This window comes from Lycium barbarum, chromosome 4 (genome assembly GCF_019175385.1).
Source record: "Lycium barbarum isolate Lr01 chromosome 4, ASM1917538v2, whole genome shotgun sequence".
In the NCBI taxonomy this organism is placed as follows: domain Eukaryota; kingdom Viridiplantae; phylum Streptophyta; class Magnoliopsida; order Solanales; family Solanaceae; genus Lycium; species Lycium barbarum.
In genome coordinates this window covers 16222302-16248622 of record NC_083340.1, presented here as the reverse complement: position 1 = coordinate 16248622, position 26321 = coordinate 16222302, and the positions used below count along the sequence as shown (strand labels likewise).

Here is a 26321-nt window from a genome sequence, read left to right as displayed (position 1 = left end):
CTATTCCCCTAAAGCACTTTTGGAACCTTGATCAAGCATAAATTGTTGCTCTAATATTAACAAAAGTGTTTTTCAAATTGATTAGCCAGATACAAAATGTTATTCTCCAAAAATATTTTTCCCAAAAAACATCTCTATCAAGAAAACAATTTTCAAAATAAGCAACTAGTTTATGATATATTCTTACTTTACATTCTCTTTTTTATGGGGAAATTACTCATACAGGAAGGTGAAAATTGATAGAGAAGTCGGCCAAGTGTCTTTTCTAAATTGGAAATGATAAAATATAAAGGACAAATGTGAAAATATATCTCTCAACTTTGCGATTTAGAACAGATATATCTCTCGTTAAAAAAGTTGTGTGTATATATATACACCTGCTGTTACACAAATGGTGCAAATATATTCCCGCCGTTGCATAAATAGTGCAAATATATCCTTTTTGCCGGCAGATCTAAAAAAAATAAATCATTTAGCTTATTTTTAAATTAAGAAAATGTCACGTGGATTTAAACAAAAAAGTCTTTCCATTTTTTAAAAGCCACGAGGCAAAGAATTTTCTAGTGGTTGTTTGGTTTGTTTAAAAAAAAAAATCCCCAATAACTTTTCCCCTAAAGCACTTTTAGAACCTTGGCCAAGCACAAATTGTTGCTCTATTATTAAACAATTTTCAAAATAAGCAACTACTTTATGACGTATTCTTACTTTACATTCTCTTTGTTTTGGAGAAATTACTCACACAGGAAGGTGAAAATTTATGGAGAAGTCGGCCAAGTGTCTTTTGGAACTTCTAAATTGGAAAATGTGCAAATATACCCCTAATTTTAAGATTTAAAATAGATATATCCCTCGTTAAAAAAGTGGTATATATATACACCTATCGTTATACAAATGGTGCAAATATATATCGACCGTTGCATAAATAGTGCAAAATATATCCTTTTTGCCGATAGAATTTAAAAAAAAAATCATTTATCTTATTTTTAAATTAAGAATATGTCACGTGGCTTTAAACAAAAAAGTCTTCCATTTTTTTAAAACCACGCGGCAATTTTTTTTTTAATGGTTGTTTGGTTCGTTTTAAAAAAATATCGCCTTGGCTTTAAAAAAAATAAAAATTACCCACTTATTTAAAAGAACCAAACCTGATCCACCAAAGAAAAATTACCACGTGGTTTTAAAAGAATGAGTAGACTTATTTTTTTAAAGCTACATGACATTTTCAATTAAAAAAAAGCTAAATGACATATTTTTTTAAAAAAAAAAACTATTAAGGAAAATGATATATTTACAATATTTGTATAGATATATGTGCACCACACTTTTATCAAGTCGTAAAGACAGAAAGTTATATTTGCATCTTTTTCCAAAAATAAATTGAATAAGTTCAATACAGACAAAAGAGGCAACGAACAAAACTGACTATAATCTTGTAAGCGACAAAAAAGTCACTCTTGTTTATTGTATGATGGAGGAATACTTGAAAGGAATAAGATTTGATCATCTTCTCTTTTCTCACATCCACACAAATTTCTCAACTTCCCATTTCAAAAAATGGCTCCACATTTACCAACTACATTCTCTTCTTTCCAAGAATCAATATGGCAACAGCTTCAGCTGTTCCAAGAAGTTTATTTTTTCCCAATCTTCATTACTCAACAACTCTTTCTCAAATAAAGCTCAAATCTTTACAAACCCCACTTAGAATCCTTTCTCAAGAATCCAGTTTGAGCTCTAATGGTGTCCCTATTAAGAGAAATTTCGTCCAAAATTCGCAATCCCAAGAAATGGGTGTCAAGAGAAATCACTCTAGTAGAAGGTTTCTTGTTAGATCCATGGGATCAGACAGTAGTATTACCTCCTCAGGGTTATCAAACAAGGCAAAAAATTGAATCTTTTCCTCTTTGATGTTATGAAATCTTGAAAAGTAATTACAGTTCGCGTTTGACTAATCAATTTGAAAAATACTTTTGTTAATATTAGAGCTGGGAAAAACTACTTTTTTTTTAGCTTTTGAAAAGCAGTTTCTGTTGCTACTATGAAGCACGTATATTTTCCCTAAAAACTTGATCAAACACCTCAATTTTATAAAATAAGCATTTTTGGCTTGGCAGAAGCTCAGCCAAACAGGCTATGAATAGCTTGAGTTTTGATGTTTGTGGGTGTTTGTTTTGTTGTAGGTGTTTGGAACATTGCATTTACTAGTATCACTTGGACTCATACTGGCTATGGATAAGTTGTTAAAGAAAGCATTTGTGACTGCTGCTATTAAGTTCCCAAGTGCTCTATTTGGAATGTTTTGTACATTTACTGTTCTAATGATTCTTGATTCCATTGTTCCTAAGGCTGCAGCAGGATTGATGAACTTTTTTGAGCCTGCATTTTTGTTTATCCAGAGATGGCTTCCTTTGTTTTATGTACCTTCTTTGGTTGTTCTCCCTCTTGCTGTCAAGGATATTCCTGCAGCTTCTGGGGCCAAGATATGTTTCATACTAGGTACCGTATCTTAGCTATCCGATTAATTTGCAAAGCTTTTGGTTTGATGGCTATTTAGCTTCAGAGGCCCTTGCTTTGCTAAATAATGATCACACTTTAAGCTAGTGTGTATAAGAAAATGCTACAGTATTAATTACTCAAAACTGAATATCTTCGTATGAAATAAACAAAGTTTTTTGGACATTGAACTTAGTGATACCCGTTTAGAGTTGAGCATGTTTCTACTAACTTGTACGCTAACATATTGTTAGTTGCTCGACAAGTTATCCCTACAGCTTGTTCAAATGGTTGTTACATATTGTTTCATAATCTATTGTATCGTATTGCATTGTATTATACTGTGTTGTCTTGATGAATATACCGTTTGGATAGATTTTATCGTGTCCCGACGTTTCATAATGCCTTGCACCAGCAGTTAAAAGAATAAGCTTACGTTATTATTTAAAAAAGTGATATACGGAATAGAAATATTATTAAAAAAAAAAATGCAGCTTCCTTCCTTTTCGTCTCTCCCTCTATGTAAGTCTCTTTCCTAGTGCCAACAGAGCGTAACTGATTTTGACTTCTCTGCAGTTGGAGGCTGGTTGGCTTCTCTTTGTGTTGCAGGTTTCACAGCTATATCCGTGAGGAAAATGGTAAAAACCGAGATGATAGCTGCTGAACCCATGTCAAAGCCTTCTCCCTTTTCTTCTTTGGAGGTGTGGACTTGGGGTGTGATCTTTTTGGCGTCATTTGTTGGTGCACTTTACTATCCAACAGCATTGGGAACAAGTGCTAGAACATGCCTACCCTTTCTACTTTCATCTACTGTATTAGGCTACCTAGTTGGATCAGGGTATGATTCAGCATGAATAATTCTACTTTTCAGTTTATCATGGAAACTCTCTTTTTCTTATTAATCTGGTGTGTACATTCATAAGGTTTATATTCTCAGGCTTCCGTCGGCTATAAAGAAGGTTTTCCATCCAATTATCTGCTGTGCAGTCTCTGCAGATCTTGCAGCAATTGCTTTTGGGTACCTTTCAAAGTCTGGCCTTGATCTAGTTCTTGGTGAAGATCTTGCTTTTATTTTATAATTTATTTACTTTCTTATTCTTACATTGGTAATATAAAAGTTGACTACAACTATGTCAACTTAGATTGGACATTTCGACTTAGTAGGACTGCCCATAAAAGTTGAAATGGTCTGTGATTTGTGTTTCTTCATTGGCCTTAGGCTTGTGATCTGGAAGAAACTCATGGAATTGCAAGATATAACTGCTGCATTCACATTAAAGGTCCTTTTGTTCAACTTTCTGAACCGTTGGTCACTGGCTCAAATTGGAAAATAATAAAATTCACATTCTATGAATAAGCATCCATTAGAAGATTAGAGAATGGGGATCTTGAATGTAACCGGAAACTAATCTTCCAATTTCTCAAAAATTCATTCACATTAAAATTCATGTTCTCTAATCTTCCAATTTTATCCAAACTCAAGTTATTTAAGGTTAGTCATCATGTGATATGCTAACAGACAAAGGCCAAAAGACTGTATATTTTAAAAAGTCACTTGTTATAATATGTTTTGAGACCAAGACACTTTTGCTTTGATATTCTCAAGGCCTTTTACATTAATTTAGTGTTCAAATGATCAAAATTTTCATTAACAGTTACTTTAATGGTCATTCTACATGCATAGTAAGATGTTACAGTCGCTGCCCGTTAATTTACTTGTGTAATACATCAGCCTTAGGGGCATGAAATTCCGAACTTGCTGAACAACATTATTTGCTAGCTAATCAAATTTGTACTTTTATCTTGCTTATTTATTCAGGGGATTATCTTACGAAGGCCGCATCTAATCCTGGAGCAGGTGACATTCTGATGGGATTTTTGGGATCAGTCATCATCTCCTTTGCCTTTTCAATGTTCAAGCAGAGAAAGGTAACTAAAAGTGAAGTGCAACTAAGGCTGCTAACAGGATAGAAACTTTAAGTAATTTCTAAGTTATAGAGGAATTTTATTGTTTGCTGGTGACTGATGAGGGATGTATATGGCACAAGCATGGAACGAAACAAGAAAAAAGAGCAAATTACTAGTGACATAAAAGATAAAAGAACAATGCAATTCAAAACCGAGTGGTTGATTCATTTTTTGGAGTTGTTTTCCTTGTCCTGCACTTTTCGTACAAACATAAACTTTTTCCTTTTATCTCACCTTCCTGACTTCAGAGGATTCCACGGTCTTTTAGTTTCTCACTGTCCCTGTCATTTGCTTATTCTAATTATGTGTATCCTACTCTCAGCTTGTTAAACGGCATGCTGCTGAGATTTTCACCTCTGTCATTATATCCACGCTATTTTCACTATATTCAACTGCTCTCATTGGACGGCTGATTGGGTTGGAGCCAAATTTAACTATATCAATCCTACCACGATGCATAACTGTCGCACTAGCTCTCAGCATTGTTTCTCTCTTTGAAGGTCAGGAACATCTCCTTTATGATCTTGTCTCTGAAAGCTTGATTAATCATGGATTATCTGGAGTAGAGTGAAAAAGATGCTAAACCTTCTTAAATGTGTGATATTCAGGCGTGAATTCATCTCTAACAGCAGCTGTCGTTGTACTAACTGGGCTGGTGGGAGCAAATTTTGTTCAAGCAGTGCTGGATAAACTTGGGTTCAATGATCCTATTGCTCGAGGAATTGCAACTGCATCAAGGTAGTAGCCATTTTCATTTTGCAGATAGAAATCTTAGCCATTTACTCTTTTTAAGAATTACCTAAAATGCTTCAAATGACAATTAAAAGAGCTATAAAGATTGGCTTTTGCTACCTCAGTCAGTGATAACAGCTTTTCCTCCTTTAGAATCAACAATTTTGAGTTTAATTGGCAAAACCATCTTTTAATCAATTGAAGATCGATTTTTATGTTTGAGAAAAACTATGTATTGAAAAATTTACATAGAAGAAGATCCAAGCTGCATAACTCAATGACTATTTTTCTCCTGCTTTAAGTGCTCATGGGCTCGGAACAGCAGCTTTGTCAGCAAAGGAACCTGAAGCTCTTCCATTCTGCGCTATAGCATATGCCCTGACTGGTATATTTGGCTCTCTTATATGCTCCATTCCAGCAGTACGACAGAGCCTACTGGCAATTGTCGGCTAAACTGGCTGTCTCCACATTCATCTTTCTTCATACCATTTCCATCATTTTGTTGGAAGATGCCAGCAAAATCTTTCCAGTTAAGGTTCAGAAGGCAATGGGAGACTTGCTGCTTCTTCACAATGTTCGGCCTCTAGATGCAAGATGTTTATAAAGTTAAGTTTTCATTGTTTCTCGATCACTCTTGGGGATCTATCTAGTTTTTGGTTTACTTAGGATGTGTTTAGAGGCGCATATCCATTGCAATTCTTTTTGTTGTAAAGTTGTTTCTTGTAAATTGACAAGAATTGCTACTTCTATGATGAAAGTAAGCACAGCTGGAATAAAATGATACTCAAATGCATTATGATCTTGCAAGTCATAAATTGTTCTGGAATGAACTGGGATTGTTGTAAATTTCATGGTATATGCAATGTTCGTCCAGTATAAGGATAATCTGAAAAAAGACATGAGAGCTTTCCAGTTATTGTTAAGTAAACTTGAAGTGATTACTCAGTTTGAGTCAAAGAACCCAACTCCGGCAACCACTGAGGCTTTGACTCTGCTCAATGTCAAATGCATTCTTCCGTAAGTTCTACTTCCCACCTTGCTTTTTGCTGATCACAAGAATTCAGTTAAAAAATTCTTAAAAGAACTTCTCGAATAGTACTATTGTTAGTCTTTTTGTAGCGGAGTGAATATTTCTTTTCTCTAGTTTGCATGAGTGAATATTTGTGTTCTGTCTTTTCGTTTCTATAATCGTTGATGTTAGCTTGGTTAAGGTGTGCTTATTCATTTTTGATTCCTAATTGAGTGGTAATCAGAGGTCTCTCTTTTTGTTTCTATATTCGTTGATGTTCAAGGGCGGACACACCTTAGAGTAAGGAGTGTCGTCCGGCACTGCTTCGTTGTAACTTTTAATTAATATTTATGTATATATATATACTAGTCTGAAAAATAGACTATCATTACATTTATTCTAAAGTGACACCGCTTACCACAAAATGCTCCATGGCCTATTGGTTAGGCGTATCTCCTATGTAGCGATGACCCAAAGTTCAAATCTGTTCGCAGCGAATTAGCTTTTTTTAAAAAAAATAAAAATAAAAAAATTGTAATTGTTAAAATATAGCATGCTCTTTAGTAGTGGAACCCCCACAATCTTACCTCTAGGCCCTAAGGATCAAATAAACCGATCAACCTAAGGTTAACTTTTGCATAATTGTCTTTGACATTAAATTACTTGAAACCCAAGTTTGAACTGGATTAGCCAAGCTAAACTTAAAACTCTAACGTTCATTCGTCCCTCTAATTTGTTCATATGTTCTCTTGTTTAAATGTTGACACCCCCTACGAAGAATCCTGCATATGCCACTGTTGATGTTAGCTCGGTTAAAGTGTGCTTATTCATTGTTTATTCCTAATTGAGTGGTAATTAGAGCTAGTGAAATTTTATGTGAAGTGATGTTAGAAATACTACGAAGGATTATGGTGTAAAATCAATACTAGTTCTTTTTACTTCCCTAAAAGGCATCAAATGCTGGTTATTTCTTATCATACAATACAACATCTGAGGTAATACTTGCTTAAGTAAAATTGGAGAAATCCTAACCGCTGGGCGATAATGGAACTTGTTATTTAGTTTCTTCACCCACTATATATATATCCATACTTTTCCTGTTTAATGGAATAAGAGGAAAAATGAAGGAGCTTATCTTCTCAATAGTATTACAATAAGTTAGATTCTTGATGAAAAATGTTCAATGTCTTAATGCTCTTTCCATTCAGATGACACAATAAGGGATGGAATAGGCACCAAATGACAGATATTAAAGGTACAAATCCGTCCTTTAAATCCTCTCTTCCCCCTCCCTTCCCCTTTTGGATTTTTCCTTCTTAAATCTTTAGCTATGAATTAAGAAAGCAAGTTCATTCTTTCCAGCTAAGTCACAACTAGCTTTGCAAACAGAGAAAGACCAATGGTTGAGGTTTTATGAGCGAACTGCTTCATTTATTCATCCAAAGAAACAGAACAAAGCATGACAGTTAACATAAAGCATTGAAAACAATATGTAGGTATTGTATCAATGTTGTGACAAATCATGTGGAATGGCAATCAAGTGAAGATGATTTTTCCTAGATGCAGATATTCCACATGTTTCAGTCATATCCAGGTCATCAGGTTGTAGTCCATAAGGAAGGTCCCAATTGAAGTGGTAAAGCAACTGTGCTAGCGGATACACAACATTAGCCAAACCGAAATGCATTCCTGGACACATCCTGCTTCCAGCACCAAATGGAATAAGTTGAAAATGATTTCCATTAAAATCCACAGAACTGTTTTCAAATCTTTCTGGCACGAAATTTTCAGGGTCGTCCCAACTTTCAGGATCTCTTCCAATGGCCCAACCATTAACTATTACTGTGGCTTTAAGAGGGATGGTGTATCCATCAATTTCTGTTTCCTTCCTGCATTCTCTAAGGCCTAAAAGAGGAGATGCAGGGTGTAACCGTAGTGTTTCTTTAATCACTAACTTCAGATACTTCAACTCTTCGAGATCATTGTCATCCAAATCTTTCTTCCCTTTACAGGTCTTTCTCACTTCCTCTTGTGCTTTGGCCATGACATTTGGATTCTTCATTAATTCTGAGAACGCCCATTGTATCATCGTAGATGAAGTTTCTGTTCCCCCGAAGAACATGTCCTACAACATTGAAGTTTAATAATTACATATATGATTTTTGCAAATGATGGGACTAAACAAAACTACCACTTGAGAAGCTATGAACTTAAGAAATCCTCTGCAAATGTAACATTATGCGACTATATGGAGTTTAAGAAACAAAAGAAGACGTTTGACACACAAAATATATCTAAAGTACCAAAATTGTCCTCACTACCAACAATTAAACTAAAGATGCTAAGATTCCCACATGTTTCTTAATCCATTCCTCTCCTGATAAGACAAACAATTATTATATCAAACGGTTCAAACATGATCAATTTCTTTGATGTATACAATAAGCATAAACATGGACAAGATTCCAAACGAATGACTGTTTTGATGAGATAGAAATAAACTTACAAGAATGACTGCTTTGATATTGTCATTTGTCATTGGATACTGATGTTCGAGATTCTCCATAACTCTGAGTAAAACATCGATCAGATCTTCACCTCCAAACTCACCATTGCCCTTCTTCCCATTTGCTTGATTATCTTTATGTTCATTAATAATGTTCTCCAATATTACATCAATCTTTTTATGCATACTCATCAATCTGTTTCTCATTCCGCTGATTTCATGAAGTAATATCCACGAAGGAAAGAGATCGGCCACATCAAACCCACCTGATAAGGATACTACGTCACTCATAATCATTAACAAATTATCTCTATCTTCCCATATTTTCCCAAAAGCTGATCTACAAATCACCGAGCTGGTAAGTCGAAGAGCCTTTTCAGTCATGTTAACCACAGCATTTGGCGTGGAACGTATTGATGTAACGAGATTATGAACCTCATCTTGTCGAATTAGACTAAATGACTTGACCATCTTTGCACTGAGTAACTCTGAAATGCATATTTTACGCATATGTTTCCAGTAATCGCCATATTTTGCAAATGCAATGTCCTTTTGACGATAAAAGATTATATCAGAAGCCATAAGCTCTGGCCTTGTTGCAAAAGAATGGTCATGAACTTTTAGAAATTGTTTTGCCAAATGAGGAGATGATACAACAACTGCATGAACTTCACCTAGCTGCAAGTGCATCAGTGGCCCATATTTTCTAGCTAAATTTCTAAGAGCATGATGTGGAAGTTCTCCAATAAGGTGATGCAAACTTCCAGTAAGAGGCAATTTCCATGGACCTGGTGGTAATAATATTTGATTACCATTAGTTATCATATTTTTCCGTTTTCTAACAACAATAAAGAGAAGAAAGAAGAAAAACAACATAGGAATTAAGTTGAAATGAAAGAGCAGAATCTCCATATTATGACAGTGAGAAAAATCAGAAGGAAGTTTTTGAGTGAATGTTTCTACATTAGGTGGTGTGTCAAATTTATAGCCCAAAAGTTCACTTGATGAAGATGTTAGCTATCAAAATGAATAGTTAAAAAATGAAAAGAGATGGGATTCGTGTGGCCAATTTTGCATCAAAGGGATAATTATATGCAAGTTAGGTAGATTCACTTGATGAAGATGTTAGCTATCAAAATGAACAGTTAAAAAATGAAAAGATATAGGATTTGTGTGGCCAATTTTGCATCACGGATAATCTATATATAATATAAAGCTACGCATAGACAATCCTATGTGGCACATCTCTATGACCTCCATTGACATTTATTTTTTTTCTCTTTTTTTTGAATTTTTCCTTATTTAAAAATTAATATTCTATATTAAAAAAATCAAAACATTACTCACTTAATTCTCTTAATTATACCTCTTAATTATCTTACTCTCTTGCTCTTCTATTGGTTATTATTGTTTTAATAGAGAGGAAAATGAAAAATTATGAAGGCAATTAAGAATTGCAGGAAATGGATGACAATGAAGAGTCGGCCAATCCTTCCGTTGAAAAGAAGAACATTCTTCCCAAATGATTTTTATGAAAATTAGTGCACTTAATACTAATTTTGTTACAATGATCAGTTAATGCATTCAATATTAGTGCGCGTAATACTACTTTTATTACAATCAATTGATGTATTCATTTATCAATACTAATTTTATTATTACTATAAATACAAAAACATATCTAATTCATTGCATAATTTTTTTCTCTTCTTTCTCATTTATCATTTTCACTCTCCTCATCCCAAATCTCTGCACAGAAAGTTTCCTCCTTTTCTTTTCCTTTTTCCCCAACGTGAGTGCTTTTTTGCTCATCATTTTCTTTTTCGTACACTTATCTGACTCTTCTATACAATCGGTGAGCTTTTTCACGTATTTCGTTTTGGAAATACAAAAAGTATGTACTCTTCTTAGGCGAACGAAAATGGTTGTAGGTTAAGTAGAAGGGTAAATCACACGAGAAAATGAATTTTGCAAAACAAGATAGAAGTGATGCACATTGTTGTAGAATTTCTTTTTATGTAGGTTGATTTGAAGGGTAAATTCACAAGACAGTGAGAATTACAAAACAAAGGTAATAATCTTTCGAGTTATTTTTTCGTGATGCACATTGTTGTAGATTATGTTTTATTTTATTTATTGTGTTTGCTTTTAAAATGATTTTGAGTATCTGATAGGTGACGACAATATCAGAGAGAAAGGTATTCACTCCTCAAGAGCTCGAAAAAAAAGGGTATATAAATTATATACGTGTTGTTACTCTTTTAGTCTGTTCCAAACTTAATAGTTATAGTGCTAATTCATATTTAGTAACTTTGAATTTTAGGGGTGATATTTTTCTAAATTCAAATTGATTTTCGTTATCTCTTCATTGCTCACAATAGGGGAGAGAGAGAGAGAGTGTGTATAATTATATTTACATGCCCCCCAAACAAATGATAACATGAAAAGTATGTCATTGTTTTCCTATGCATATGCAAACAATAGAAAAAAGCCGGAACCACAAAAAGGACTTAACTTCCTCAAAATCTGCTATATAGAATTTTTTTATGGTGTTTTAAAGATGTTGTTTCGCCAATAGTTTCATAAAAATGAAAAATGTGTATTATGGTGTATAAAATATAATATGTTTTCTTAAATATTTAAATATCTATATTTTATTCTTAAAATTAGATTTATATAAATAAAGATTAGATTGTAAATCCATAACAGATGTTTCAAAATTATATTTATTGGACAAAGAGGTTGATAAAAAATTTGATGTGTTCTGAGCTTTCTAAATTTATAAGGCTATTTTGTGGTTGAATGTAAAAAATAAAGTATATAAAAGGAGAACAAATCTAAAAAAGACGTACAAAATTATAATAACAAAGATCATTAAGAAAAGACTCCTTCAAGAAATATTAAAGTGTTTTGCTATGTAATTTATTGGCATGTAATTTTTATTAGCTAAATGAAAATAGATAATGTTGAAAGAAGAGGACGAGACAGCGAGAGAGTCCCAACTTAAAAGCTGATTTTTAAATTAAGCATGAAAAATATAAATGTAAAAAGTCACTAAATCAAAAGTTTTATTTTTTATCTCCGAGCATTAAAAAAAGGACCAAAGACTATGTCGATAATATCACCGCGCGAAGCACGAATAAGTTTACTAGTCTATATATAATATAAAGCTAGGTATAGAAAAGGTGATGTGACACCTTTCTATGGCCTCCAATAGTATTTATCTTTTTTCTCCCATTTTTGAAATTTTTTCTATCATTTTCCTCATTGCCTATATTTAAAGTCCATGTAAAGACAATAAATAATAAAGAATTATAGTAAATAAATGGAAAAAAAAATGAAGAGTCATAGTATGGGCAGCAGTTACCCACGAAATGGATTAATTAGTGAAGGTAATAATGACATGTAGTAAATGATAATGACCAGTCTAGCATATATTCAACTTGCAACAAGTAATTCTTTTGCTATAATCTCCTTTCTTCCTTCTATGTCTTTCGTAATTTCTTTCAAAAATTTCAGCATTCTTAATATGCGATTTATTTTTTCTTTTCTACTTTCTTAATTAATGATAGATTTTCTGTTTTAGATTTGTTATTATGTTTTTGAGAGCATACACAACATAGCATGAAATGTGTTGTCTTTTTATAAATATAAAAAGAGAGAAAAGTTATCGGTAACATTTTTATGTCAAAATGATATTGATTTTTTCATTTTTTGTGAAAAATGGTTTAAGCTTATTTGTATATCTAGTTTAAGGATAATATTGTAGGGACTGTTTTGGAGCAAATTAAGCTTATGGAGAAGGGATGGAGAGGGTGTGGCACCTACAAAGAACCAAAATTCACTGGTAATTATATATTAAATCTGTCGCTTTTCTCTCTCAAAGTTGTGCTTACAAAATGTTTGTATTTGTGCATATTTAGTGAAATCTTTTTTCGTTAAATTCGTGGAACTTTTAGTAAAGTTTAACATCTTGATGTACTTATATTATTAGTTTTAGTCTTGATAGATTTTATTAGTTTTTTTGGTAGAATCAAATAATTTAAGTTATAGTTTTTTTTCTTATCAACAACAAAAATTCATTTATATCGTAAAGTTACATTTCTATGTTTGTAAGAAAAAATATCTTACACGGTTATTCTTAATCTTTTTTACTCTTGTCTTATTTCAGTATTAAACATCTGTTTTCTTGCTTCCATAGTAGAACGTAACTTTTGTGACAGTTAATGTTACATGAGTGGCAAAGGTTGAAGCCTTTTTAAACTTATATAGAGGTAAGAAGAATTGACAAGTGAGAGAAGATAATTTCAGGAATTTTACAGAAAATTGAGAGGACGATTAGATGAAATTGATGGGAGGAAAGAAAGAAAGAAACAAACAGAAAACGGAAAGATAAAGCGAGAATCACATTTTTCTTCTTCTTCTTCTTCTTCTTCTTCTTTTTTTTCCTGGGACCCCGGCCCTATTTTTTGCGTTTTATCTCAGTCATTTCTTTTGTTGTTTCTTTTTTTTTTCTTCTATTTATTTCAAGTATTTATTGGAGTGAAATTGGAAACAAAGTCTACCTTATTATTAACAAAAGACAATTCTTACTGAGGCAACATACTAAGAGAAAGACCGAATCAGAAGAAGAAAAAATTGAACGATATTTTAGATGTGCATCTTCTGGATTTTTACACTACAATTAATGTCTTTTTTCGTTATCGTTTATTTTTTGTTCTACTTATTCAAGTTCACCTATAATTTTAAATGAGTTATTTTATATTTAATTTGATTTTTTTTCCACAGACTTTTATTTCAAATAAGTTTATATAGGATGTTAAAAGTTTATAAAACGATGTAGATTCGTAATTATTAATTTTCTTTATTAAAATTATGATATTAATATTTAACTGTATTTTTTTACCATCGCGCGAAGCGCGGATGGGTGTACTAGTTATATGCAAGTCAGGTAGATTCACTTGATGAAGATGTTAGCTATCAAAATGAACAGCTAAAAAATGAAAAGACATAGGATTTGTGTGGCCAATTTTGCATCAAAGGGATAATTATATGCAAGTCAGGTAGACTGATAGATATACCTTAGATATTATTGCTGGTTAACAGATATACCTTAAAATTTATGATAGATGTCCATAACTCGTAAAGAAGTAACTCTTCTCCGTTATGCTTATAACTCTCACACCTCCGTGATCTCAATTATTAATGTCATATTTAAGACAACCTTGTTGTAACCCTCTATATCATATAATACTAAAAGTGGAAAGCTCCAACCTCCAAAGTTGGATTACGATTTTGTCCTTGATATAAATTAAAATGTGAGTGATAAAACATCTAATATATTAAATATTAAATAGTAATCATATATATCTATAATTTTATTCTAAAAGTGGAACCCTTAAATGTTAAAGTTGAATTAATTACCAAATTGCTCATTTAAAGCTGGGTGATTAGTCCTTCACATAAAAAAAAAAATTCTATGAAATTAATATTTTCAGCTATATATTCTAAATTATTATTTACAATACCAAGCTTTTCACATTTCATCTTTCATATAACCTGTAACTTATTTCTTCATTAGCCACTAATTAATTTAGCCAACGTATTCATTAATTCCAAATATCTGTAGAATTTGAAAAGTTGCATCAAGTAATTAAATGTAGACTAATTTAATTAATAGATACATGGAAGGGAAGCCCAAAAAATACCAAGAAAGAACTATGTGGAGGCTGGAAATGATTTCCATTTCCCTAAGGACACTTTTACGGTAGCAGTTTTTTTTTTTTCATTCAATTTCTCTTTTTCGTAGTCTTTTTTCCTCTGTTATTTCTTTCTTACTTTCTTTTCTTTTCCAACAAAGAGAAATTTGCAGGATACCGTTTGAAATTTAACAGAAAGACACGATATCGTGTATGCAATTGTGCAAGCAAACATAGTCAGAAAGGCATTAAAGAATTCAAAAAGAAGTTTGTTCGAAAAGTGCTATATATGGCTTGGGAAGTTTAGGAATTTACAAAGGTGTTATGCCAACAATAGTATGTTATATATATCATATTTTATGGACTGAAAATATATTAATTCTTTTTAATTAGTGCTTGAACTAGGGAATTTTTGAGTATCAGCTATTTTTGTCAGTAGTATGCTGATCAATCCAACCATTCGAATCAAAAAGATCTCTGAAATTGGTAACATTTATTTTTTTTCCATATAACAAAATTATATTTATGATAATACTATTGCATTAGAAGTCAGTGCTTGCGAAGCCTATGGAACTTCTAATTTTTTTTCTTTCAGAACTATCTAATTGGACTTGGATGTCATCTTCGTAAGTTAAGATGATATCCAAGATAATTGCTAGCTTCAATTTCCACTACCTTCAAACTTAAAGGCCACTATCTCCACCAATGGTGCTACTGAGATTCGTGAGCTACGAGGAGGGAGAAAGGGGTTGATTTCTTCATAAGGCTGATTTTAAGATTGACACTAATTGATCCATTCTTTATAGTATATTATGATGATTATATTATTTTGAGAAAAGACATCATTTGACCCCTGAACTTGGCACGAAAACTTAGTTTACCAACTAAATTTAAGTTGTATTTATTTATCCCCTTAACAACTTTCAAGTTAATTAAATACCCCCTTACGTGACCTGGACCAGTTGAGATCTGGGTGGTGTTCACCACTCGCTTGGTGATTGGTCCACGTCATTAAATATTTTTTAATTATTTTTATTTATTTAGTTTTTCTCTTTCTTCTTCATTCTTTCCCTTTTCTCTTTCTTCTTCTTTCTCCTCATTCTCACCACACTTGTAGCAACCGCCGCCGCCGCCGCCATCACGACCTCCACCACCACCATAACCACCACCTCCTTAAATCAACCCAACTGAAAAATCCCATCTTTATCAAAGATTTTCTTTTATTAATCATATTTCCACATTAATTAATTCCTAATCAATTATTAAAATTCCTAAATCACATTTTTTTCAACATTAACTCCCACCCACCTGCCCCCACCCACCAACCTTTCTTCTTCTTCAACCCCCTCCCCCCTTCCCGGGCCACACACCAGTCCATTTGAATTCCATTTGAAGGGCAGTTCGTGTAATTTCTTCATTGTTTTTAAACAATGATGAAGATGACCCAACTGGGGTCCATTTGAACGGCAATTCTTGCAATTTCTTCATTGTTTTTAAACAATGATGAGGATGACCCAACTGGGCTCCATTTTAATTTATTTGTTTTTATTCCCTTTCTATTTCATATTTTTCATTTTCGTAAATTGATATTTAATAATGTCTTCACCTGAAAAAGCATTTACTAGCAGTCACCTACATAATAAATTTCCGGCCAAACCCATCTACTTTCTTTTTTATCTTTTCTTTCCCTTTTTTTGTATGTGTGTGTAAAACCGCCTAACTAAGCATCAAAGATGTCGTTGGATATAGCTGTTGTATTGGCAACAAAAAATTAGATCTTGCATCATTTTAATGGCGTGGGCAGAGGGGGGCAGGAAGAAGGTGGGTTGTGGAGGCATGGGGGTAGGGTGGGGGGAGCAGCAAGAAGAAGGTGGATTTGGTTGGAGGTGGGGGGAGAGGGGGGTCGTGTGCAGAAGAAGGAATGGAGAAGGTGGGTTTAGTTGGGGGTGGGGTGACCGCAACTTTGGTGGCGGTAGTGATGATACCTGAGTTGGAATTTGTGGGTGAGGAAGAAGGGTATAGAATTTGTGATGAAGGAATGTGAAGATGATAAATATGGGATTTTTCAGTTGGATTGATTTGTCGACCAAGGTGTCTTCCGGTGAAATTCCGGTGGGGAAGGTATGGTAGCAGTGGTAGAGGATAAGAAAGAGAAAAGAGAGAAAGAAGAAGAAAGAGAAAAGAATAAAAAAGGAAAAATAAAATATTAAAAAAGTATAATTAAGTATAATAAATTGTCATTCAATTAGAAGAAGACATATGTACAGCTAGAATCATTTTTAATGTTTTTTCCCCTTTCACGCGCTTTTGAGAAAGTTACCACACTTTTTTGCCATGTCACCCGCTAAGGGGGTATTTAATTAACTTGAAAGTTGTTAAGGGGGTAAATATGAATATGCAAAATTAGATTATTTTTAGCAGTTGATTGATAATCGGAGTCCTTGAAATAATATATAACTAATTATTGAAATTGTTGCTAAAATGCTTTAAAAAATTCAAGGAAAAAGCTTCGAAAATTTTTCATAGCAGGGATAACTGAATCGTTTGTTCTTTTTTTCCTTTCATAGAATGTTTACAAACCAAAGATGATTAACTTCCAGTCATGTGCTGCTCTCAAGAAAGAATGATAAAAAATCAAAAATATTAAATGAGATACAATAATAATTTTTTTTTTATGTTATAAATTATATTTTAAACTCTAAAAAACTTTAGAATATGTATTTAGTTTAGGATTTTTTTTTTTTTTTTGCTACAAGTTAAGTAATAATGGATGCTAAGTATCCAAAAATTGGTAATAGTATAAATAGAGACATGAGATGATATATGACATACACTTGGAAGAAATAAGAAAAACTCTCATCTTTTGTCCCTCTATGTAATAGTATAAATAGAGATTATGAATTATGATAATTTATCTTGATAAAATTGGTTTATATCCAAGTTATTTTAGCAAAATTATATGGCTCCAATTAATAGCTAAATCATTGCTTATGAGAAGCTTTTCATCTTAGTATAGGTCCTATAGGATATGTTATAATGCATATAGCAGCACGCTTGTACGCATCAAGCCAAAAAGTTGCAATAGTTCTCCCGATCATGATTTGATTTAGGGTCAAGAACCAAATTTTTCTCATCTAAAAACATTTGATTTTGCAATCGATTTTTTCAATTGCTTCACCATAATGCACAAAAGATGGATCTCCAAATAAATTAGAGGTATATGTTAGATTTTCTAAAATTAAGAAGAGAGATGATAAGCAGTTTATGAGCAATCCGCTTCCATGTTCATCTACCCCAACTAACCCTCACCAGGGATCGAGGTCCGAATGCAGTTCTTTAACACTGCATAATTCCAACTAGGATCAATTATCAACAACCTTCCACCATCACTCTTATACACTTAGTAAGATGAAATATAATTTATTAATTTCTCAAGGGATACACTTGGAAAAATGATATGAATTTTGCACAGTCAGAAAAGGCAACAAGTATTATAATTTGTCAGTATTGTGACAATTCATGTGGAATGGCAATCAAGTGAAGATGATTTTTCCTAGTTGCAGATATTCCACATGTTTCAGTCATATCAAGATCCTCAGGTTGTAGTCCATAAGGAAGTTTCAAATCGAAGTAGTAAAGCAACTGTGTTAACGGATACACAACATTAGCTAAACCGAAATGCATTCCTAGACACATCCTGCTTCCTGCACCAAACGTAATAAATTGAAAATGATTTCCGTTAAAATCCGCAGAGCAGTTTTCAAATCTTTCTGGCATGAAATTTTCAGGATTGTCCCAACTTTCAGGATCTCTTGCAATGGCCCAACCATTAGCTATCACTGTGGCTTTAAAAGGGATAGGGTATCCATCGATTTTTGTTTCCTCCCTGCATTCCCTAAGGCCTAAAAGAGGAGATGCAGGGTGTAACCGTGGTGTTTCTTTAATCAATAACTTCAGATACTTCAACTCTTCAAGAACATCACCATCAAAAACTTTCTTCCCTTTACAGGCAGATCTCACTTCGGCCTGTGCTTTAGCCATGACACTTGGATTCTTCATCAGTTCAGAGAACGCCCATTGAATCGTTGTTGATGAAGTTTCAGTTCCCCCGAAGAACATGTCCTACAACATTGAAGTTTAACTATGGACTAACAAAACTACCATTTGTTTTTAACATGTTTCTTAGGGTGTGTTTGGTATGAAGGAAAATTTTTTCCTGGAAAATAAGTGATTTCTTACTTATTTGTAGTGTTTGATAAGTAAGCAAAAAAATACATTATCTCAAGAACATTTATATGTAATTCTGCAAAACACCATGGGGGTGGGATGGGGTGGGAAGTGAGGGTTCGGGGTTGGCAGGGGTTGGCAGGGGTTGGGATGGTCAAGGGGCGGGGGTGGGTAGGGAGGAGACAATGAACTTGGAATACTATTACTTATGGAACTTGTTTTTCCTACTTCTATTAGAGAATTCATTTTCCTCATTTTTAAGGAACTTATTTTCCTAGAGAAAATGTTTCCAAAACATTTTAACTAACCAAACATCGGAAAACTGGAAAACACTATTTTCCTTCATACCAAACACACCCTTAATCTTTTCGTCTCCTGTTAAGAGAAACAGCTGTTACATCGAAGGTTTGAACATGAGCGAGGTGATATGTGAATGTCAAGATTAAACAACTTCTAGTCTTTCTTCATTCATCTCATTTTATGTGACACTATTTTCTTTGATGTATACAATAAGCATAAACATGAATAAGATTCCAATTGAATGGCTGTTTTGATGAGATAGTACTAAACTTACAAGTATGACTGATTTGATGTTGTCATTTTTCATTGGATACTGATGTTCGTTATTCTCTATAACTCTGAGTAAAACATCGATCAGATCTTCACCTCCAAACTCACCATTGCCCTTCTTCCCATTTTCTTGATTCTCTTTATGTTCATTAATGATGTTCTCCAATATTACATCAATCTTTTGATGCATACTCATCAATCTTTTTCTCATTCCACTAATTTCGTGAAGTAATGTCCAAGAAACAAAGAAATCCACCACATCAAACCCGCCTAATAAGGATAGTACTTCCCTCATGATCATTAACAAATTATCTCGACCATCCCATACTTTCCCGAAAGCTGATCTACAAATCACAGAGCTAGAGCTGGTAAGTCGAAGAGCCTTTTCAGTCATGTTAACCACAACAGTTGGCACGGAACGGGCACGGAACGAATTGATGTAACAAGATTATGAACCTCATCTTGTCGAATTAAACTAAACGACTTGACCATCTTTGTACTGAGTAGCTCTGAAATGCATATTTTACGCATATGTTTCCAGTAATCGCCATATTTTGCAAATACGATGTCCTTTCGATTGTAAAAGACTATATCAGATGCTATAAGCTGTGGCCTTGCTGCACAAGAATGGTCATGAACTTTTAGAAATTGTTTTGCCAAATGAGGAGATGATACAACAACTGCATGAACTTCACCTAGCTGCAAGTGCATCATGGCCCATATTTTCTGGCTAAATTTCTAAGAGCATGATGTGGAAGTTCTCCAATAAGGTGATGCAAACTTCCAATAAAGGGAAAAGTCCATGGACCTGGTGGCAATCTTTGGTTACTTTTCTTCGATTTTCTAATGAAAATTAAGAGAAGGAAAAAGAAAAGCAAGAATGAAATTAAGTTCAAATGGAAGTGCAGAATCTCCATAGTATCACACTAAGGAAGTCAAGGAAAGTTTTATTGGATACTTATATACAAGTAATTAGAGATAGTAGATATACTTGAGATTTGTTAGTTGATTAAATAAGTTAACCATCATATATTCATATTGCCTGTTTAGAGTTGAGCATGTTTCTACTAACTTGTACCCTAACATATTGTAAGTTGCTCGACAACTTATCCTTACAGCTTGTTTGACTGTTTGTTACACATTGTTTCATAATGTATTGTATCATATTGCATTGTATTATACTGTGTTGTTTTGATGAATATAATGTTTGGATAGATTGTATCGTGTCCTGACGTTTCATAATGCCATGCACCAGCAATTTGAAGAATAAGCTTACATTATTATTAAAAAAAAAAGTGAGATACAGGATAGAGTTGTTATAAAAAAGATGCAGCTTCCTTCCTTTTCGTCTCTCCCTATATGTAAGTCTCTTTCCTAGTGCCAACAAAGTGTAACTGATTTGACTTCTCTGCAGTTGGAGGCTGGTTGGCTTCTCTTTGTGTTGCGGGTTTCACAGCTATATCTGTGAGGAAAATGGTAAATGAGCCCATGTCAAAGTCTTCTCCCTTTTCTTCTTTGGAGGTGTGGACTTGGGGTGTGATCTTTTTGGCGTCATTTGTTGGTGCACTTTACTATCCAACAGCATTGGGAACAAGTGCTAGAACATGCCTACCCTTTCTACTTTCATCTACTGTATTAGGCTACCTAGTTGGATCAGGGTATGATTCAGCATGAATAATTCTACTTTTCAGTTTATCATGGAAACTCTCGTTTTCTTATTAATCTGTTGTGTACATTCATAAGGTTTATATTCTCAGGCTTCCATCGGCTATAAAGAAGGTTTTCCATCCAATTATCTGCTGTGCAGTCTTTGCAGATCTTGCAGCAATTGCTTTTGGGTACCTTTCAAAGTCTGGACTTGATCCAGTTCTTGGTGAAGATCTTACTTTTATTTTATAATTTATTTACTTTCTTATTCTTACATTGGTAATATAAAAGTTGACTACTACTATGTCAACTTAGATTAGACATTTCGACTTAGTAGGACTGCCCATAAAAGTTGAAATGGTCTGTGATTTGTGTTTCTTCATTGGCCCTAGGCTTGTGATCTGGAAGAAACTCATGGAATTGCAAGATATAACTGCTTCATTCACATTAAAGGTCCTTTTGTCACAGGCTCAAATTGGAAAATAATAAAATTCATGTTCTATGAATAAGCATCCATGAGAAGATTAGAGAATGGGGATCTTGAATGTAACAGGAAACTAACTGCCAATTTATCAACCAGGTTCAGCCATGATTTTCATGGGTACATGATAAAGAAAAAGAATGTAAAACGGAGAATTCATGCATAAACGTTTTTACTGAAGATTTGGATTTTAAACAACTAACGTTTATTCAAACTCAAGTTATTTAAGGTTAGTCATCATGTGATATGCTAACAGACAAAGGCCAAAAGACTGTATATCTTAAAAAGTCACTTGTTATAATATGTTTCGAGACCAAGACTCTTTTGCTGTTTTGATATTCTCAAGGCCTTTTACATTAAGTTTAGTGTTCAAATGATCAAAATTTTCATTAACAGTTACTTTAATGGTCATTCTACATGCATAGTAAGATGTTACAGTTGCTGCCCGTTAATTTACTGGTGTAATACATCAGCATTAGGGGCATGAAATTCCGAACTTGCTGAACAACATTATTTGCTAGCTAATCAAATTTGTACTTTTGTCTTGCTTATTTATTTAGGGGATTATCTTACGAAGTCCGCATCTAATCCTGGAGCAGGTGACATTCTTGTCACGCCCCGAACCATGGCCTGGACGTAACACGGCACTCGGTGCCTGACTGCATGTGACCGAGCGAACCACATGGCTTGCTGAATCATCATGATACATAACATAAGCGGAATATAACGTGAACGCATGATGAGCCTTTATAAAACATGGTAAGTCATAATACTTAATAAAATACTTGTTTAAACATGAGTGAGCCAAAATGGCTATACGACTCCAAATGTCTGACATGACATAATTGACTTGTCTAGTCTATGAAACCTCTATCATGAGTCTGACTGGAAAACATACTTACTGGGACAAGGCCCCCAGCATACCTTTAGATGCATAATTAATCATAAAACAAAAGTTGACTAAACCCCGAATGAGATGGGGCTCACCAATAAGCTGATACGAATGTTGTCCTACTGAGCAGATATGTCGTCCTGTATATCAGTACCTGCATCGTGAAATGCAGGCCCCCGGGCAATAAAAGGGGACGTCAGCACATTGAATGTACTGGTATGTAAAACAACCGAAAGAAACAACATGGGACATGGAATAACATGATAAGAACTGAAACTGAAAACCTGGACATGAACATGACATGAGCATGAGTACATATGTATATATATAACATAAGTAAAAACATGATAAGTAGGGAGAGCATTTCATAAACCGACATGTGATATCACCACGTGGGTACGTGGAGTCTGGTACCTCGCCGGACCAGCAGAGCCCCTATACCTTGCCAGGGTATAAGGTGGTAACGTACCTGATGGATCCATTCAGTGAAAAATTAAGGTATCGTCTTATCTGGGCGGAGCGATCCTTGTCCTACGGTGGCTACATAGCTTCAGGCTATCTGAGCCTTATCGGTAATTTGTGCAACTCCCAAAAACATTAACATAATATAGTTGGCTAAGAAGCCCATGACTTTCGTGAATTAACTTGTACTTGTCTTGTAAGCATGATTTCACGAAATAACTTGTAAACATGGTTTCATGAAATAGCTTGTAAATATGTTCTTGATTTATGAGTAATACAATAGTTCATAATCATATATTTGTAATTGACTTGAAAACATGCTTGTAACTTGCAAAATAAAATCATACAGTTTCATATGAACATAATGAGAACACATGAGGAAGAATTCATGATTCATGGATTAAGCTGGGATTCCTAATAACCGTAATGGAAGATTAGGAATACAACAACGAATATAGATGCAAAATTCCTGTACATAAATACATAAATACGGGCTACCAATATGTTGGGTTTAATGCCCTAGGATTTGAACTTCATGAATATCAAGAAACGAAGCATGGGGAAGAACGTAAAGATTCCCACATGTGGATGGAAGTTCTACATACCTTAACTTCCTGCTTTTGAGCGTATCAAAATGTCCTTCAATCCCTTCAACTTTAATCTATAGCAATACAGGTCATAGGGACTCTATATTAGCAACAATATTCATGTTTTGTTCATCTAAACACTTTATCAAACACTTGGTGGGCATGAAGCTCCACAACCTTCATTAATGGTGTTTTCTTCACCAAATCCCCACTCTATTACTTCTAGCTGATTCTACAATCTCAATTAGGTGTAATTAACATCATTCTTCATCACCCACATGAATACAACAATCCCAAGTCAATAATCCAAAATTCTAGCATAGTTCATATAATCCTCTTTATCAAACTCATTTACTATTCTCCTAAGAATTCATCAATTCACAACTATAAATGATTTGGGAGTAGAAACATTACCTTTTTGAAGTCCAATCCTCTTGAATTTGGGTTCTAGGGTTTCCACATCCAACAATACTATTCCAATCATAACCCTATGGATTTGAAGGGTTTTGGGGACTTGGATTCAACTTAAAATCATGATAAAACTTATCTTGGAAGGTTCTTGAGGTTTGGGATTTGTTGTCTCTGAGTTTAGAGAGATTTTTCGTGAATGGGGAGGTTGGGGAAATAAACCCCAAGTCCTAAATATAGCTTAAAATGCGGAAACCCGACTTTTGACCCGAAACTGACCCTGTTATGCGATGGTCGCGCGACGCACAGGCAGCGCACGACCATACTCAGATCAATATTCAGAGTAGGGGTTTTTGTGCGATCGGCGTGCGGTGCGGGGCCATTGCACGCGCCCGCACGCGCCTGCACAAGCGACGGGTATCGGTTCTGAACAACGTTTGATAAAATAGGCATAACTTCTTGTACACAACTCTGTTCAAGACCCATAATATACCGTTGGAAAGCTATTTCAAAGGGCTACAACTTTCATCAAGGAGGTTTTTCCAAATTCCTAATTAATAAAGGGGTTATGGTCGTTGGAAGTAAGACCTTCTATAAACTCACTTGCAAACATGCCCCGTAGAGTGGTTTTCAACTTTGCTTTGCCCAAAGACTCTCCTCATGTCTTGATTGGGTTTCAAACACCATTTATACACTACTTAAATTGGGTTCATTATACCCCCATCTTATGAGACAAATCTTAGCCCGAATACACGAGGTGTTACAATTCTGATGGGATTTTTGGGATCAGTCATCATCTCCTTTGCCATTTCAATGTTCAAGCAGAGAAAGGTAACTAAAAGTGAGGTGCAACTAAGGCTGCTAACAGGATAGAAACTTTAAGTAATTTCTAAGTTATAGAAGAATTTTATTGTTTGCTGGTGACTGATGAGGGATGTATATGGCACAAACATGGAACAAAACAAGAAAAAAGAGCAAATTACTAGTGACATAAAAGATAAAAGAACAATGAAATTCAAAACCGAGTGGTTGATTCATTTTTTGGAGTTGTTTTCCTTGTCCTGCACTTTTCGTACAAACATAAAAAATTTCCTTTTATCTCACCTTCCAGACTTCAGAGGATTCCACGGTCCTTTAGTTTCTCACCTGTCCCTGTCATTTGCTTATTCTAATTATGTGTATCCTACTCTCAGCTTGTTAAACGGCATGCTGCTGAGATTTTCACCTCTGTCATTATATCCACGCTATTTTCACTATATTCAACTGCTCTCATTGGATGGCTGATTGGGTTGGAGCCAAATTTAACTGTATCAAACCTACCACGATGCATAACTGTCGCACTAGCTCTCAGTATTGTTTCTCTCTTTGAAGGTCAGGAACATCTCCTTTATGATCTTGTCTCTGAAAGCTTGACTAATCATGCATTATCTGGAGTAGAGTGAAAAAAATGCTAAACCTTCTTAAATGTGTGATATTCAGGCGTGAATTCATCTCTAACAGCAGCTGTCGTTGTACTAACTGGTCTGGTGGGAGCAAATTTTGTTCAAGCAGTGCTGGATAAACTTGGGCTCAATGATCCTATTGCTCGAGGAATTGCAACTGCATCAAGGTAGTAGTCATTTTCATTTTGCAGATAGAAATCTTAGCCATTTACTCCTTTTAAGAATTACATAAAATGTTTCAAATGGCAATTAAAAGAGCTATAAAGATTGGCTTTTGCTACCTCAGTTAGCTATAACAGCTTTTCATCTTTTAGAATCAACAATTCTGAGTTGAATTGGCAAAACCATCTTTTAATCAATTGAAGATCAATTTTTATGTTTGAGAAAAACTATGTATTGAAAAATTTACATAGAAGAAGATCCAAGATGCATAACTCAATGACTATTTTTCTCCTGCTTTAAGTGCTCATGGGCTCGGAACAGCAGCTTTGTCAGCAAAGGAACCTGAAGCTCTTCCATTCTGCGCTATAGCATATGCCCTGACTGGTATATTTGGCTCTCTTATATGCTCCGTTCCAGCAGTACGACAGAGCCTACTGGCAATTGTCGGCTAAACTGGTTGTCTCCACATTCATCTTTCTTCCTACCATTTCCATCATTTTGTTGGAAGATGCCAGCAAAATCATTCCAGTTAAGGTTCAGAAGGCAATGGGAGACTTGCTGTTTCTTCACAATGTTCGGCCTCTAGATGCAAGATGTTTATAAAGTTAAGTTTTCATTGTTTCTCGATCACTCTTGGGGATCTATCTAGTTTTTGGTTTACTTAGGATGTGTATAGAGGCGCATATCCATTGCAATTCTTTTTGTTGTAATGTTTTTTTTCTTGTAAATTGACAAGAATTGCTACTTCTATGATGAAAGTAAGCACAGCTGGAATAAAATGATACTCAAATGCATTTATGATCTTGCAAGTCATAAATTGTTCTGGAATGAACTGGGATTGTTGTAAATTTCATGGTATATGCAATGTTCGTCCAGTATAAGGATAATCTGAAAAAAGACATGGGAGCTTTCCAGTTATTGTTAAGAAAACTTGAAGTGATAACTCAGTTTGAGTTAAAGAACCCAACTCCGGCAACCACTGAGGCTTTGACTCTGCTCAATGTCAAATACATTCTTCCGTAAGTTCTACTACCCA

At 34.3% G+C, this 26321-nt stretch overlaps 2 protein-coding genes and 1 pseudogene across 3 annotated transcripts; 1 reads left to right on the top strand and 2 right to left on the bottom strand.

Annotated features, from left to right (window-relative positions):
* The first annotated feature begins 1470 nt into the window (after positions 1-1470).
* LOC132635376 (plastidal glycolate/glycerate translocator 1, chloroplastic-like) lies at positions 1471-26094 on the top strand. 2 transcript variants are annotated; one of them, XM_060351746.1, is made up of 8 exons: positions 1471-1880; positions 2181-2496; positions 3070-3331; positions 3431-3546; positions 4313-4422; positions 4784-4961; positions 25161-25290; positions 25587-26094. In XM_060351746.1, exons 1-8 carry the CDS (start codon positions 1602-1604, stop codon positions 25735-25737), a joined length of 1542 nt encoding a protein of 513 aa, XP_060207729.1. In that variant the 5' UTR covers positions 1471-1601; the 3' UTR covers positions 25738-26094. The 2 variants fall into 2 exon arrangements, with proteins under 2 accessions (XP_060207729.1, XP_060207728.1); XM_060351745.1 differs by lacking the exons at positions 25161-25290; positions 25587-26094 and adding exons at positions 5070-5199; positions 5496-5986 and having other exon boundaries at positions 1477-1880.
* LOC132635377 (premnaspirodiene oxygenase-like) lies at positions 7612-9693 on the bottom strand. Its single transcript, XM_060351747.1, has 2 exons — positions 8709-9693; positions 7612-8327 (listed from the first exon to the last, which is right to left on the bottom strand). Exons 1-2 carry the CDS (start codon positions 9618-9620, stop codon positions 7707-7709), a joined length of 1533 nt encoding a protein of 510 aa, XP_060207730.1. The 5' UTR covers positions 9621-9693; the 3' UTR covers positions 7612-7706.
* LOC132636810 (premnaspirodiene oxygenase-like) lies at positions 17909-20121 on the bottom strand (annotated as a pseudogene).
* Positions 26095-26321: the final 227 nt, after the last annotated feature.

Excerpts from the sequence above, each read along its gene's own strand:
- LOC132635376 (XM_060351746.1), top strand. The coding sequence starts at position 1,602 with ATGGCAACAGCTTCAGCTGTTCCAAGAAGTTTATTTTTTCCCAATCTT. Across the intron at positions 2,497-3,069 it reads CAAGATATGTTTCATACTAG|TTGGAGGCTGGTTGGCTTCT; the intron begins GTACCGTATCTT and ends ACTTCTCTGCAG. Across the intron at positions 4,962-25,160 it reads CATTGTTTCTCTCTTTGAAG|GCGTGAATTCATCTCTAACA; the intron begins GTCAGGAACATC and ends TGTGATATTCAG.
- LOC132635377 (XM_060351747.1), bottom strand. The coding sequence starts at position 9,620 with ATGGAGATTCTGCTCTTTCATTTCAACTTAATTCCTATGTTGTTTTTC. Across the intron at positions 8,328-8,708 it reads ATATCAAAGCAGTCATTCTT|GACATGTTCTTCGGGGGAAC; the intron begins GTAAGTTTATTT and ends TCAATGTTGTAG.